This window comes from Tachysurus vachellii, chromosome 18 (assembly GCF_030014155.1).
Source record: "Tachysurus vachellii isolate PV-2020 chromosome 18, HZAU_Pvac_v1, whole genome shotgun sequence".
Lineage (NCBI taxonomy): Eukaryota > Metazoa > Chordata > Actinopteri > Siluriformes > Bagridae > Tachysurus > Tachysurus vachellii.
In genome coordinates, this window is record NC_083477.1 from 14,791,553 (window position 1) to 14,805,241 (window position 13,689).

Below are 13,689 nucleotides of genomic sequence, written 5' to 3' on the forward strand. Positions count from 1 at the left end.
GGAGACATTCAGGGGAATTCCCACTGTGCAAAAGTCTGAATGTAGTCTGATAGACGGATATTCTACAACAACTGTCTTCTCAAGCATATCCTGCCTACGTTCTGTTTCTCTTCACTGATGCTATTATTAGTGTCCTTTTTCCCTGGAAACCTTTCTCTAGCTGAATGAGCCAGGAGGTTCTAACTGTCAAATAAATATAATAAAAATAATTATATTATAATAATATTACAAAGTATAATAAAATAATGATCAGTTTCATGCATAATCATAATGATTCACTTTTTATCGCACTTCAATGAAACATCATTCTACCAATCATAAGGATTAAACAAACTAGGTTTCTCAGTATACAACCAGAGCTGAACAGGTGAACAACACATGAATATTTCACAAACCAATTCCTTCATCCGTGGGAAATACATTAAATAATGACGGTAATGATGAGTCAACATAATGTCAAGTCCATTAATCTGTCATTTGTCTACCAACCTGGATGAAGGTCTTTCTTCAAATGGAAAAAATTCCTGACACAGTGTAATGATTGGTATTTCCACCTTGGGGATGGATATGAAATGCAGGAACGATGGCAGTTTGTGGATCTAGAGAATGGAGTTTATGAGCTGGGAGTGACAGAAGGGCAGAGGAAGGGGAGTTGATGGAAGGTAACTCCTTAAGCCAGAAATGACATGAGAATTGGGATTAGCTTGAATGGAAAATCTGATGTTGGCCAACGGATTTATGAAGAGCAAAGGCCAAAGAGAACGATGTTGAGAAGGTATTGTACACCACTTGAGTCCCACTTGCTCAAGGCACACGAGTGAAGTAAACGTGTTGACATCTGGTGTCCTCTTGCATTTTTTTCTTTTTCAGAAATATCATTCTCTGTGAGGCAGGGAAATAAAATCTCTGCAGACAAAATACACACACACATATATACATATATATATATATATATATATATATATATATATATATATATATATATATATATATATATATATATACTTTTTTTTTTTTTTTACCTAAAATGGGCTTTGGTTTGTTATTTTTACTTATATATTCCTTAAATGCTGCTGTGCAAGGGCCTGAGAGTGATTAGAGGCGCACACCTACAGCGAAGAAACCAGAGGTTTATAAATGTTTATAGTATTAAAAATCCTCAACTTAACCGCTTTTGGTGCACAGAGGAGCACACCTTCCTATAGAATTCAGTTCCAACTCTAACTCAACACACATGCTACAGGTAATCAATCTACTTGCCTAGCCAGATCAGCTGTATTGATCGAAGACAGGAACTGAAATCAGAAAGAAGCTTGACTTCAAGGAAAATGGTCACTGCTTTCCAAGCATCCACTACACCCAGCCTGATATCAGAAAACCGGGACAGAGAATGAAGTAGAATTCCATGCACCATGCTTGCAGTTCTCCGTATTTCTGCCTGCACGCACAAACACAAGCAATGTTTCCTGCTCATGCCTTCTCTCACCAGTAGTGACTAGCTGAGGCTCGACTCAGGTTCCACTCTCCCGTTGCATAAAAAAGCTCACACATTGCTGTAGTGTCACAGGACAGGAGAATGACGTGCGCCGATTACGGATTTGCACTTCTGCTTTTCGTCGCGGTGTCTGGTTGCCCTCACCGGATCACTTCTTTGCTAGCCTTGGGTAGCCATTTGGCCCCAAGGGCAGGAATGCAGGGGACTGACGGCTGTGTTGACGGCAGCACTGACTTCAGCAGAGGCTTGGTGTTACGGCCCAAGCGTTTAGAGTCTTAAATGTATATGTGGCTCTGGAGTTGTTTTGACACCAGACACTTGCTGAGTGGTGGTAAACCATGTGTGTGAACGCTTATATTTGTCCAGTAGGTTCCTTTGCTCCCTGGGGGTATCCTGAACACACTGGCCAGCTGTCCTATTTGCATGTTCACACTGCTGCTTCCTGAGTGAACACATGGGCAGACGTTTGGCAAAACAAAATGCTAAACAAAAAGCAAGGTGGTATAACAACTCCACGTGTTGTCAATCAAATCTTCATTCTACTAGTCTCTCCCCTTAGTCACAGGGGACACTGTTCAGTGGTAAATGGACCTCCCTCTTTCTTTTTCCTGCGTTTCTTCTTATGTGCTGTCCAACAGGCAGCAGCCATTACCACCAGGACCAACCCGACAATCAGCAAGACCACTGACACCACCTTGGTCTGAGGGAGATCATTGTATGTGTAGGTCACGCTTGTGCCAGCTATACCAATCACCAGTGAGATGATTCCAAAGGGGAAGATGCAGCGATACCAAGATTTCTCCATGCCCCCTGTTGCCTGAGAAAGCTTCTCCAAAGATGATAGGACCTCTGGTACTTTAGCTGCCCCCTCCTGAGTCTGTCCCTCTTGGTTGTTGCTTGAAGAAGGCTGGGGCTGGCATGCCAGGTGCCCTGTAGTACAGCCCATCGTAAAAACCAAATGCCAGTGAGTTTGTTGGAGGCCAGGTGGAAACTTCCTCTACTGTACTCCAAATCCAGTCCTGATTTGAGAAAAGATGAAGGCTAGATCTAAACAGGCAGATGTGAAACTATGTGCAAGATGAGTGTGACCAGCAAAAAAAGGTCTGAAGTCCCTGCACAGTCCTCCTCTCTTTCTAGGCTGTGCAGTGTTACAATAGTCTGCACTGTGAATCAGCAGCAGCATGTTGAACACTCTCCCAGCTAGACTGTGCGCGGGTATTTAATATGCCAAAGGCAGGGGGTGGAGTAAAGATGCAGCGAAGGGGCTGGACACCAGAAGTGATTGGCTAAAGCTGCAGTGTGACGCTGAAGAAGAGCAAAGGAATGGGGATCAAAAGGAGAGCTGGAAAGAGGAAGGGAGGGTGGGAGTTAACCATTTAACATCCATGTCTCACTTTTGCTTTTTCCAGGGATCCCTGCAGTCGTTCTTCCTTACAGGAACAGAATAACAAATATATCCCAAAAGAACAATTAATATGAACATGTGACAGCTTTAAAGACACAAGAATATTATGTTGAATCCCGCAATTTCAAGTCATTTTTTATCTTTGTTAGTGATCAAACAGAGGGAATTCCATCTGAGAGCACAGATGAGCTCTGCACCCTCACTCTGTGGATGATTAAACCCTCCATACACACACACACACACTCACATACACACACACTCCTGTGCGTGCCCACACACCCTCACCCACCCACGCAGCAGCAGACAAAGGCAGGTTGCCAAGTGCTTGGAAAAACGGTTTCGTATGGACATCCATGTGGAGTTTCTACACGATCTGGATACTGAGGAGGTTTTTGACCCCAGAGAAAAGAAAATCAATGCAGAGACACAAATCCCAGCTAAAGGACTGAAAAGAGGGCTAGAGATTAGAGAGAGAAGTCGTGATTTTTAACTCTCTATATTTGATGTTTCCTTCAATGATCACAACTAGACTAGCAGTGACAAGTATATTACAGTATGATTAGAAAAACCTAGGAGACAAAGCAGAAATGAAAACGTTGAGTCAAAATTGAGTTTTGTACATTGACACAAAAAGCCCAAATAAATAAATAAAGAAGGAAAGTGCATCTTATTTTACAGTGCATCCGAGTTAAGTGTCTTTATTCCATGTGTCTAGATTTTGGACTGATAATATGAGACCTGAATTGAAGTTTGATATGGTTAATAATGTCCATCAACAAAAAGCCCCATAAACTGACGGTTCAGTACCAGAAGCTGATTTAGAAAACACAAAACAATTCAAATGTTTGAAAAATCATCTGTAAATAAAAGAGACTGAACATCGTGCCACAGTATGTTATCCACTGAAAATACTTTTTAACCCTCAAGGCACTAATATTTGGAGCAAAGCTAAACCACTTTAGGATGCAGAGACTGCAATTCACCCTCTCAGTTTGTGAAGTGGTTCCACAGCAAGTAGGGGCAAACACTGTTACTGATGAGTGCAATGACTCAGCATTGGCAGCTTTAACTTCACACGCCAGCATATCCCAAGCATAGAGTGGAATCACAGAAAAAGGGTTAAATGGGACAAGATGTTGTGGCATACTGCACATGAGGACAAATGTGCTGTTGGCAGGGGCACACAAAAAAATTATGAATAAAAATTAAATATCTGGTGGCCTTCAGTTGCAGTTCTCCCACTTGTCTCCTAAAACTGCCTATATGGATAACAATAAATATTGAGAACTAGTTAACAAAACTAAATCAATTTTCATTGCTTTTAGCATTAGGAGTGTGATAATGGCTGCCACTCTTTGTCTGAGTAGATATGTATTCACACAGGGCAGCAGGACAAAAGGAAAAAGGTTTATATATATATATATTTAATTACAAGTTTAAAATAAATTTAAAAATATTAATTTTAAATACTATATATCTCAGACTTCTTTCCCTAATGAGCAAGAAAGAGACAAGGAAAAACTCACTGAGATGATATGAGGAAGAAACCTTGAGAGGAACCAGGCTCAGGAGGAAACCTATCCTCATTTGGGTGACACTGGACAGGAAATAATGTAAATAACAATTTTTACAACAGTTCATAAGAGCTCCTGGGGAACGAATGGGTCAGCACAGACTGAGTGCACCATAGGGCCAACACTAATTCCTTCCTGCCAAAGTCTTCAAAAGATTGCTGATAAAGTCCAGACCATACAGCTGACTGACGCAACAATCGCTCAAGGCATAGCAGCACCAGCCAAAGCAATCCCATGAATCCCTGGCAGGGTGTCCAGGCGACGAGACTCCAACCAAGGCTAGAACATCAGGATCGACAAAGTAGCTCCTTAAGAAGAGACGATCAGATATCAAAAGACCTTCATGTCTAATCAGGATTATAAGTGACACATAACTGACACATAAGGCTCGAAGAATATGTAACTTAGCCATAGATGAGCTAAATGAATTATACTTTGATCGGGTCATCAACATACTGTATATATTATATATTTATTATAATTACTAGCAAGAATAATGATTTTAATGAATATAAGTGCAAAGGTGTTATCTGGGGATCCTCCTGAGAACAGCTATAGGTATAGGTTGTGACAAGAATTAAATTCACCTCTTTGTTTCAAATGTTTTCAAAAAGTTATTTAAAAAAACTCCTCACAAAACTTTACCAACGTCATGTTAAGCAATATAGTTCAATTTATAATAAAATATACAGAATGAATTAGTGCGACAGAGCAGAATATAGGGGTTACGGAAATCTGGAAGCCCAGAGTATGAGAGCCAAGAATCAATGATCATAAACAATGAGAGAGCTTTGCATCAGACAAACACTCGGTTATGCCTTTGAGACAAAGATCATGACTGGAAGGAATATCACCGTTATAGAGAATCATCTTGTTTCCCGATTGCATGGAATTACAGGCCATACACCAGTCACCTACATGTCTTTCCCTCCGTTAAAGCAGGTCAATGCATTGATGATATAAGGATGAGCTTGGTGGTTTAAAGGTGAGTGAGTTCATGCATGTGGGGTGGGTGTCTCATCTGTTGTTTGTCCACTTTGTTGTGCTCTCTTTTGGTTTCCCCATTTTCTTGGTGAGTCACTGAGAAAGGAGGAGTGCGTAGGGGTTGGAGGAGGCTCCAACCAGCACCACCTGTCCCCCCCGTCTGGACCAGCCTACATGGCCAGGATCTCACTTTCACCTACAAGAGTCTGGCATAAATAAAGTGCTCATACAAGGCATGGAGAGCATTGATCACACTGCGTACACTCTACACTGATGACAAATCGGACTTTCATTGTATTGCAAAGAGTAGGATGAGTCACACTGTTGAGCTGGCAGCATGTTAAATCTAAGCTGTGCATAAAAGCTATGTAGTTGACATATAACGCTGCATAAAACCAATGTGTCATTCATGTCTTCTGTGTAACCAAGGAGACATTTAAAAACTGGTTCATTGTGCTAAAAAAAATACATGATTACACATGCAGGATCAGATCAGTGAGGAAAACTTCACTAGTTCTTATCTCAGAGTGATCTCAGCTGCTGGGACTCTCGATAACCTGTAAGTGTCAATAACTCAATTGTGATTCTATATTATTTGATAAATTTATTTCCAGTAGTATATTATTTAAAGGCCCAGCTAATATGTATAATCTGCCAAATTTGTTCGCCTGTTCTTATGGGATGTATTTGCTAGATAGATACCTAAGAATAGATTTTTTTTAAAATCAGGCCTGCAGACAATAAACACTGCTGTCTTATTCTTAACCTACACACTTCTGTTTTTAAGTCAGTTGTAGAATAGGGACATATTCTCCCTTTTCACAAAATAACAGGAAATAAATAAACTGTTAACTAACTGTATATGTGTCTGCCTATATTGGTTCTTGCATTATAGTATGTAATAACTTCTTTAAGCCTGCAGAATAATTAAAAATAATCCACTGATCAAAGACAGAATATCTGAGTGAGATGGAAACAAACTTTGAGTATGCAATCTAAATTCTTAACAAGCACTTGGCTGTCATATTTATTTATGGACTGATTGTGTTTCTATGTATAATTCTTATTTTTAAATAAATGAAAAAATAAAAAGAGGATATAGGATTATAAAAGTTCAGTGATTGTCCTCTGGAGATTTAAACTTCAGAAGTAAAATAAAATCTAATTTATTCCCAAAGTCATCGCAAAATTGTGATTACCATTTCAAGCACTATCAAGAAACCCCCAGGTGCTCAATCTTCTCATTTTACATGTTTCATTGCTTTCAACACACACAAGTTGTACAATCTATGTAATGGCAGAAGGTGCAAACCGGGGGGGCAGGCACAGCTTAATCTAATCTAATTTGTATCATGGTGCTGTCTGGTAAAAACTCAGCAAAACATGACTCATGAGATACACGAGACCACAACATGCATATTAACAGACTTTGTAATATAGATACTTGAAATGTAAAAGCTGCTGATGAGCTTACAGATCAACTCCTGATTTAAAATGGTGGTAAATAGAGGAGAGACAGCTGTTAACTGCAGCTGGCAGATTTATCCCTGCTACAGCCAAGCAGCTGCAGGCTCTTGGCTGTCAGTATTTAACACAGCAGATAAGAGGCATTTGAGTAGACATCTGTCAAACACATACAGCAAAAAAATCCTGCTCGTGTCTGGTGTAGGAGCACAGTATCCAATCAGTGCATAGGGCCTAAATCAGTCCAGGGTCATCACTTTGTCCACTCGATGTGAAAATGAATGCGGTCTTTATGTTTGAGCTGAATCGATGTCCAAAACCAGGCTCGGAAACTGAGCACCTCCCTCTCCCAGAAGTGAATACACACCACGTAGGGCTGTAGCACTGAGGTGCCCAGAAGAGGAGGAGGAATCACTGATCAGATCTAGGAGTGCATCACACATGGCCTGTAGTAAGAAAAATGTAAAAAGCTGCTATCATATGTGTAATGGAATAAAACAGTTAAAAACTTTTAGGTAGTAAATTTGTCCAATCCTCAAAAAAAGCATAAAATAGATTTGATTAAAGGCTTCCTTCTTGAGGTCAGAAAAGTGAAATGTTCTCAAGGGGCTGAAATTGGAAATAAAAGGAGCTTAAATATAAACTGGCTCGAGGCATGAAGGAAGATGCTGCCACCTGAATGTAAAAGTACAATGTAATTGTATTTAAGAAAAAAGCACAGAGGTGCTATCGCTCAGATATACATACACACATTATATATATATATATATATATAAAAATGCCAAAGAAGGTTAAACAAGTGATGAATCATTTCCTGCTTTATTTCACAACATATAGTCTAATAAAAAAAAAGCAATGGTGCAGATGTACCAACATTTGCCTACCTGTTATTCACAGGTGCTGTATAAACCATCAGTGCTAACTGTAATCTTTGCTGGAGCGTTGAACTGTTTTCATATTCAGAGTTGTTAGCTGTGTTAGTCTCTGGACTATAGATTGATTGATTAACACCTACTCAATACAAAACCAGACCTGAAATGATGTGCATGTGGTAATGGATTAAAAACCTCAAAAAGAAATAGAAAGAAAAGATCCACTCAGGATAAAGACTGAAATATGCCAAGTGTGACACTGCTCATGTAACATATCACTGTTTTCACTTTTTCCCTATTTTACACATGTATTATTCCTATGTTTTATGTAGTTTAAAGAAATCTGCACAAATTGTTTTAATTTTCTAAAATCAAACGTGTCCAGTATTTGTTTATTATATAACGTTTATATGTCCATTATTTGGTTTACCTGCTGAGGTTGACCTAATCAGTATAGAAATAATGAGTATAGAAAGCTGTGTTTCTGAAATTTATGGGGTGTGAATCATCTCTTACCTGGTGCATGTGGATCTCCAGCTTCAGCTGAGCTACCTGTAGTCTCAGGCTGTGCAGATCTTCTAGCTCTACTTTGCTGCTATAGGCCAGTAATGGGGGCAGGCAGGGTTGCCCTGAGAGGTGCCACTCAACCCTGCTGCGCAGTGGACACAATGCCCCATGCCACCATGCCATATTCCTCTCCCAATCTGAGAGAAACCATTTAAACATTATTTATATATTTGACTCTTCCATGATGGGTACAAAACCCTGCACCCTTACCGTACCTTTGCAGATAAGAATGGACACCATTCTTCAGAATATATTCCTCTATATTCTATATTTTCCTCTTTTACAAATATTTCAGGTAATCCCAAGATTTGTTCATAACAATTGTATGATTCTTTCCCCATCCATGAATGGAAAGAGACCGGTTTTATGAAACACACCAACCTTACTGGTCCATCTAGATGTGGTGCTCATCTTTGGCTGTTTACATGCAAGGGTTTATCACTCTATATGATTAATGCAAAATAATCTGATACAAAGTTAGTGAATTGAACATGCATTAAGACTGAATTAAATACTGAGCTATGCCAGTGTAAAAAGCTCTATTCTGTTGTAGCCTTTATCAGAAAGGCTTCATTAAATACCTTTTTTGAGGCGACCAGCTTCCTTAATGACCAGGCCCATCATTTTTTCCAGGCCTGCCAGCATTAGTAGAGATTCATATTCCTTCTCTGTGGATGGTTCTGTACACAGACATGCAAACACAAACAAACAGAGTGCAAGATATTTTCACATACCGCTTAACTGGAGCAGTGCAGTTTGCACATAGGCAACAACACTTACTTGCCTTTTAAAAGCTGCCAGAATATAAACTATATTATTACTGTTGTGTTAAATCAGATGGGAGCATTAGATCAATTCTCTCCTGAATGAGCTGCCTGAAAGCTTTAATTCCACATTACTCCCTCTGGTCTTGTGGCTCATCTCTCAGTCTCTCCTCCTACACCCTTCTGTTATGATCTCTTGCAGACTCCCTGAAGAGTGTTCTCTCTCTTCAAGCCTGTTCTTTTAATAATCTACTACCTGGACTCCATCCCATTTGGTGGCTTTGGAGCTCTGCGTTATAGCAGTGAGTCAGGTCCAGCCCTAGCTGCGTAAGGACATCCAGCTCTGCTTCCATGGTTGCTTTGTGGACAGAAGCCCATTCTGTGGGAAACTAGCACATTTAGAGGTCAAGGAGCCATAACATGCTGTTCAAAATATCCAGTGATGTAGAACAACCAATGGTTGGACTGAGGGCAAAATAAGGCAGCTGTGTCATAATAAATAATACCATCATTATAAACAGATTATTAGGAAGATGGAACTAATGGAAAACTGTGGCAAATAAAAATACATTCATTCATCTTCTACCGCTTATCCGAACTACCTCGGGTCACGGGGAGCCTGTGCCTATCTCAGGCGTCATCGGGCATCAAGGCAGGATACACCCTGGACGGAGTGCCAACCCATCGCAGGGATAAAAATACATATTAAAAACAAATTAGCACCATAACACTGCAGAATATAAACTGCTCAGAGCAGAGACTGATACATTAGTGTTTCTCAATACATGTGTACGTGTTAGTACTAGATGTATATCTAAGTAATTTAAATCTACCAAAATATCAAAAACCATAGCCCACATTAAGATCAAGCATAGGATCCGATTTTTTTGTCCCCTTTTAATTCCTACTGGAAGCCAACTGACAGGTTACCAATAATGCCACACAAACAGCTAATTTGTGCTCAGATCTGTTCAAGGCATCTGTTGATAAAGCATTGCAAACTTTAAATAGATGGCATTGAAAACAAAAGAAAGGAGGCACTGTATAGTTCTTCTTCTTTAACCAATTCTGCAAGGATACAGTACTAATAAGTCTCTTCTTGAAGTGGTCTCTCTCTGGTACAGCCTTAGAATGTCTGGTCAAAACTTTATTCCACAGCCTGGTAATAATCACACAACTAGCAAATTAACTTCTGAGATATTGAAATAAAGCTCAATGGTGTGAAAGTGTTGCCCCCTTTCCTTATTTTTTTTTGCATGTTTGTCACACTAAAATGTTTCAGACCATCAAATAAATTTAAATATTAGTCAAAAGATAACAAGTAAACACAACATGCAGTGCAAGGTTTTTATTCTTAAGGGAAAACAAAATCCAAACCTACATGGCCCTGTGTGAAAAAGTGTTTGCCCCTAAACCTAATAACTGGTTGTCCCACCTTTAGCAGCACGAACTGCAATCAAGTGTTTGCGATAACGTGCAAGGAGTCTGTTACAGCACTGTGGTGGAATTTTGGTACACTCATCTTTGCGGAATTGTTGTAATTCAGCCACATTGGAAGGTTTTCGAGCATGAACCTACTTTTTAAGGTCATGCCACAGCATCTCAATAGGATTCAGGTCAGGACTTTGACTAGGCCACTCCAGAGTCTTCAATTTGTTTTTTCTTCAGCCATTCAGAGGTGGACTTGCTGGTGTGTTTTGGATCATTGTCCTGCTGCAGAACCCAATTTCGCTTCAGCTTGAGGTCAAAAACAGATGGCCTCTGCCATGCAGGCCATTTTTGCCCAGTCTCTTTCTTATGCTGGAGTCATGAACACTGACCTAAACTGAGGCAACATCCATTCTTTGGATGTTGTTTGTTGTGGGGTCTTTTGTGACATCTTGGATGAGTCGTCGCCGTGCTCTTGGGGTAATTTTGGTCTGCCGGCCACTACTGGGAAGGATCACCATTGTTCCATGATTTTGCCATTTATGGATAATGGCTCTCACTGTGGTTCGCTGGAGTCCCAAAGCTTTAGAAATGGCTTTATAACCTTTTCCAGACTGATAGAAAGTAATTGAGATCTTTCTCATTTGTTCCTGAATTTCTTCAGATCTCAGCATGATGTGTTGCATTTTGTCAGTCAGGTCTTATTTAAGTGATTTCTTGATTGCGAACAGGTGTGGCAGTAATCAGGCCTGGGTGTGGCTAAAGAAATTGAACTCAGCTGTGATAAACCAGTTAAGTTATGATTTTAAAGGGGGGCAAACACTTTTTCCACACAGGGCCATGTGGCTTTGGATTTTGTTTTCCCTTAATAATAAAAACCTGCATTTAAAAACCAATCAGGAATGGGGCCAACGCTTTCACACCACTGTATAATAAAATACTGTTTCTAGAAGGAGGTTCATATTTTCTTTCAAAACATGCGCACACACATACACACACGCACACACTAACTTGTTCTTTTTGGCTCGTTGTGTCTGCCATGATGGTAAGAAAGGAGAGGGCACCCTGCAACAAAGAAAGCACGTAACAATCAGCAGAAAATTTAAATAAGGAACAACTACTGATGCTAAACAGCAGAGGCTAATTTTACCATTGCTCTTTAGGAGATGATGTTACACTTTGCATTTTTATCTGTTGATCTGAAGAAGTTCTCTCTTCTGAAGAAGATACACTGGTATTCTTCACACCTCTGTCTAGGGAAGATCTGGTCATCTGGCAGGGCTTTATCTGGACATTGACTCTTGTAGTTTTCTGCGTCGAAAAAGGTTTTATTCCCGACTGCTTCCCTTTGATTGTAGGCCGAGATGAAGGCACTGTTTTGCCCAGATCCTGCCGTGCAGCACTGTCTCCACAGGCAGCACTGCGTTTTAATTGTTCTCCACGCTGACAGCTTCCTTTCACCTCAAAGGTCAATGAGGATTTTTGTGGGTTTCTTTTACCACTGTCATTAACAGCAGGAGCATTTCTAGCGCTGCTACCTGAAAATGTTTTTTCTTGGTAATTCGAGCCAACTGCAGAGTTGCTGCGGATTTTGAAAGCCTTTTTCAGAGCTTGTTCTAGGAGCTCAACCTCTTGTCTCTCTTCCAGAGGAACGTCTAAAAAAAAAAAAAAAAAATCATCATACACATTGTGTGGTTAGTCAGTGAATTAGAGTGAAGAAAGGGTTTGGACAAAAGTGTTAACATGGAGTCTATGCTTGTTTACCTCATGTCATGTAACAGCTGCATGTCAGTGATCTACAGTGACAGCTAGAAACTTGATTATACTGTAGTGTTTATTACACCACAACTGTTATGGAGATGGACACGGTTGCTATTATATCAATAACCAACATGCCTGGTTTAGCCAGTGAAGAGAGTATTTAGTTAATGTGGTACCTGTATTTGCTTCTTTATTTATTTCAGATAGAGTGTCTTGCATGTCAGCAAAGCCGCAAAACCAAACAGAATAGTTACCCAACTTCGGTCTGTTATTAAAAATCAAGTACAAGGAACACAAAAAAACGCTTGTTGCTTAACCAGAATGTTTAAAGGCAAGCCTATAGATTATAAAAGAGAATACCTAATAAGAAAACTACATATATCATATTGTCTAACAGACTTTCCTTTCATTGGCCAGGTGTATTACCTAACACTGTAGGTCGCCCAAAGACATAGTAAAGGAGGTCCCTTTAGATTGGGTGGTTTTCTGGGGTAAAGCTGATGTAAACAAATGGCTAATTCTGATTGTCTGGTATTTTTCTAGACCCAGATATATTCTCGTCCACCTCGTATTAATAGTACAGAATTACAGTGTAGTGAAACGGGCTCATTGAAACATATAGAACCATGTCACACTGTCATGAAACCTTGGGCTACATTACTGTATGGTTGTTGTTTACATCCCGACTGGAAATTGTGTGTATTGTGTTCATTCATCTCACCATGATGGTTCACGCTGGTCGGCGTTTCTGCTTCACTGCTGTCTTTCACACGTGTTTTCCTGCCAAATGACACACGTTATTATTAAAACTATTAGCTAACCAGCATAGCTAGTAATAACACGACTTACATGGACCGTAAAATGTCTTTATATTGTCGGATAGTTTGGGTTAGTTTCAGCTCCTCGTCTCTGCAGAGTCTGATCGCTTCACCCACAGGTGAAGACATGCTGAAACACAGATAAATCAACTGTAAACTGCTGTGTGTGTGTGTGTGTGTGTGTGTGTGTGTGTGTGTGTGTGTGTGTGTGTGTGTGTGTGTGTGTGTGTGGACACATCCACAGGAATCACAATATGGATAACTTACATATAGCGTTGGTTTAATACACTCGCCTCATAAAGTGGCAGTTTCAAGTCACACACCAGGAAGTGAAACTTTACTCATAACCGGTTACATTTGTATAAAACAGCGCCATAAATCAGCATATGTTGTAACTAGATCACGTTATTCACGTTAATATTCTGTAGTCTATTCTGCTGCAGCTACCAGAAACCGTCCAATACACGTGTTGTACACTAGCGTTCTAAAGAGAAGGTCTGACAAAATAGAACGCAACGCAGCTATGACGTCAAACATCTCGCGAGAGGTAGCGTTAC

The 13,689-nt window shown here is 40.0% G+C and overlaps 2 protein-coding genes across 2 annotated transcripts; both read right to left on the reverse strand.

Moving 5' to 3' along the window:
• Positions 1-1,028: 1,028 nt before the first annotated feature.
• Positions 1,029-2,674, reverse strand: LOC132861085 (transmembrane protein 100). Its single transcript, XM_060892446.1, has one exon. The coding sequence runs from the start codon at positions 2,439-2,441 to the stop codon at positions 2,055-2,057; it is 387 nt and encodes a 128-aa protein (XP_060748429.1). The 5' UTR covers positions 2,442-2,674; the 3' UTR covers positions 1,029-2,054.
• Positions 2,675-5,129: 2,455 nt separating this feature from the next.
• On the reverse strand, positions 5,130-13,633 carry LOC132861330 (tubulin epsilon and delta complex protein 2). Its single transcript, XM_060892809.1, has 10 exons — positions 13,400-13,633; positions 13,164-13,262; positions 13,036-13,094; positions 11,704-12,208; positions 11,565-11,618; positions 10,206-10,284; positions 9,382-9,514; positions 8,943-9,041; positions 8,311-8,498; positions 5,130-7,368 (listed from the first exon to the last, which is right to left on the reverse strand). Exons 2-10 carry the CDS (start codon positions 13,259-13,261, stop codon positions 7,213-7,215), a joined length of 1,371 nt encoding a protein of 456 aa, XP_060748792.1. The 5' UTR covers position 13,262; positions 13,400-13,633; the 3' UTR covers positions 5,130-7,212.
• Between the last annotated feature and the right edge of the window lie 56 nt (positions 13,634-13,689).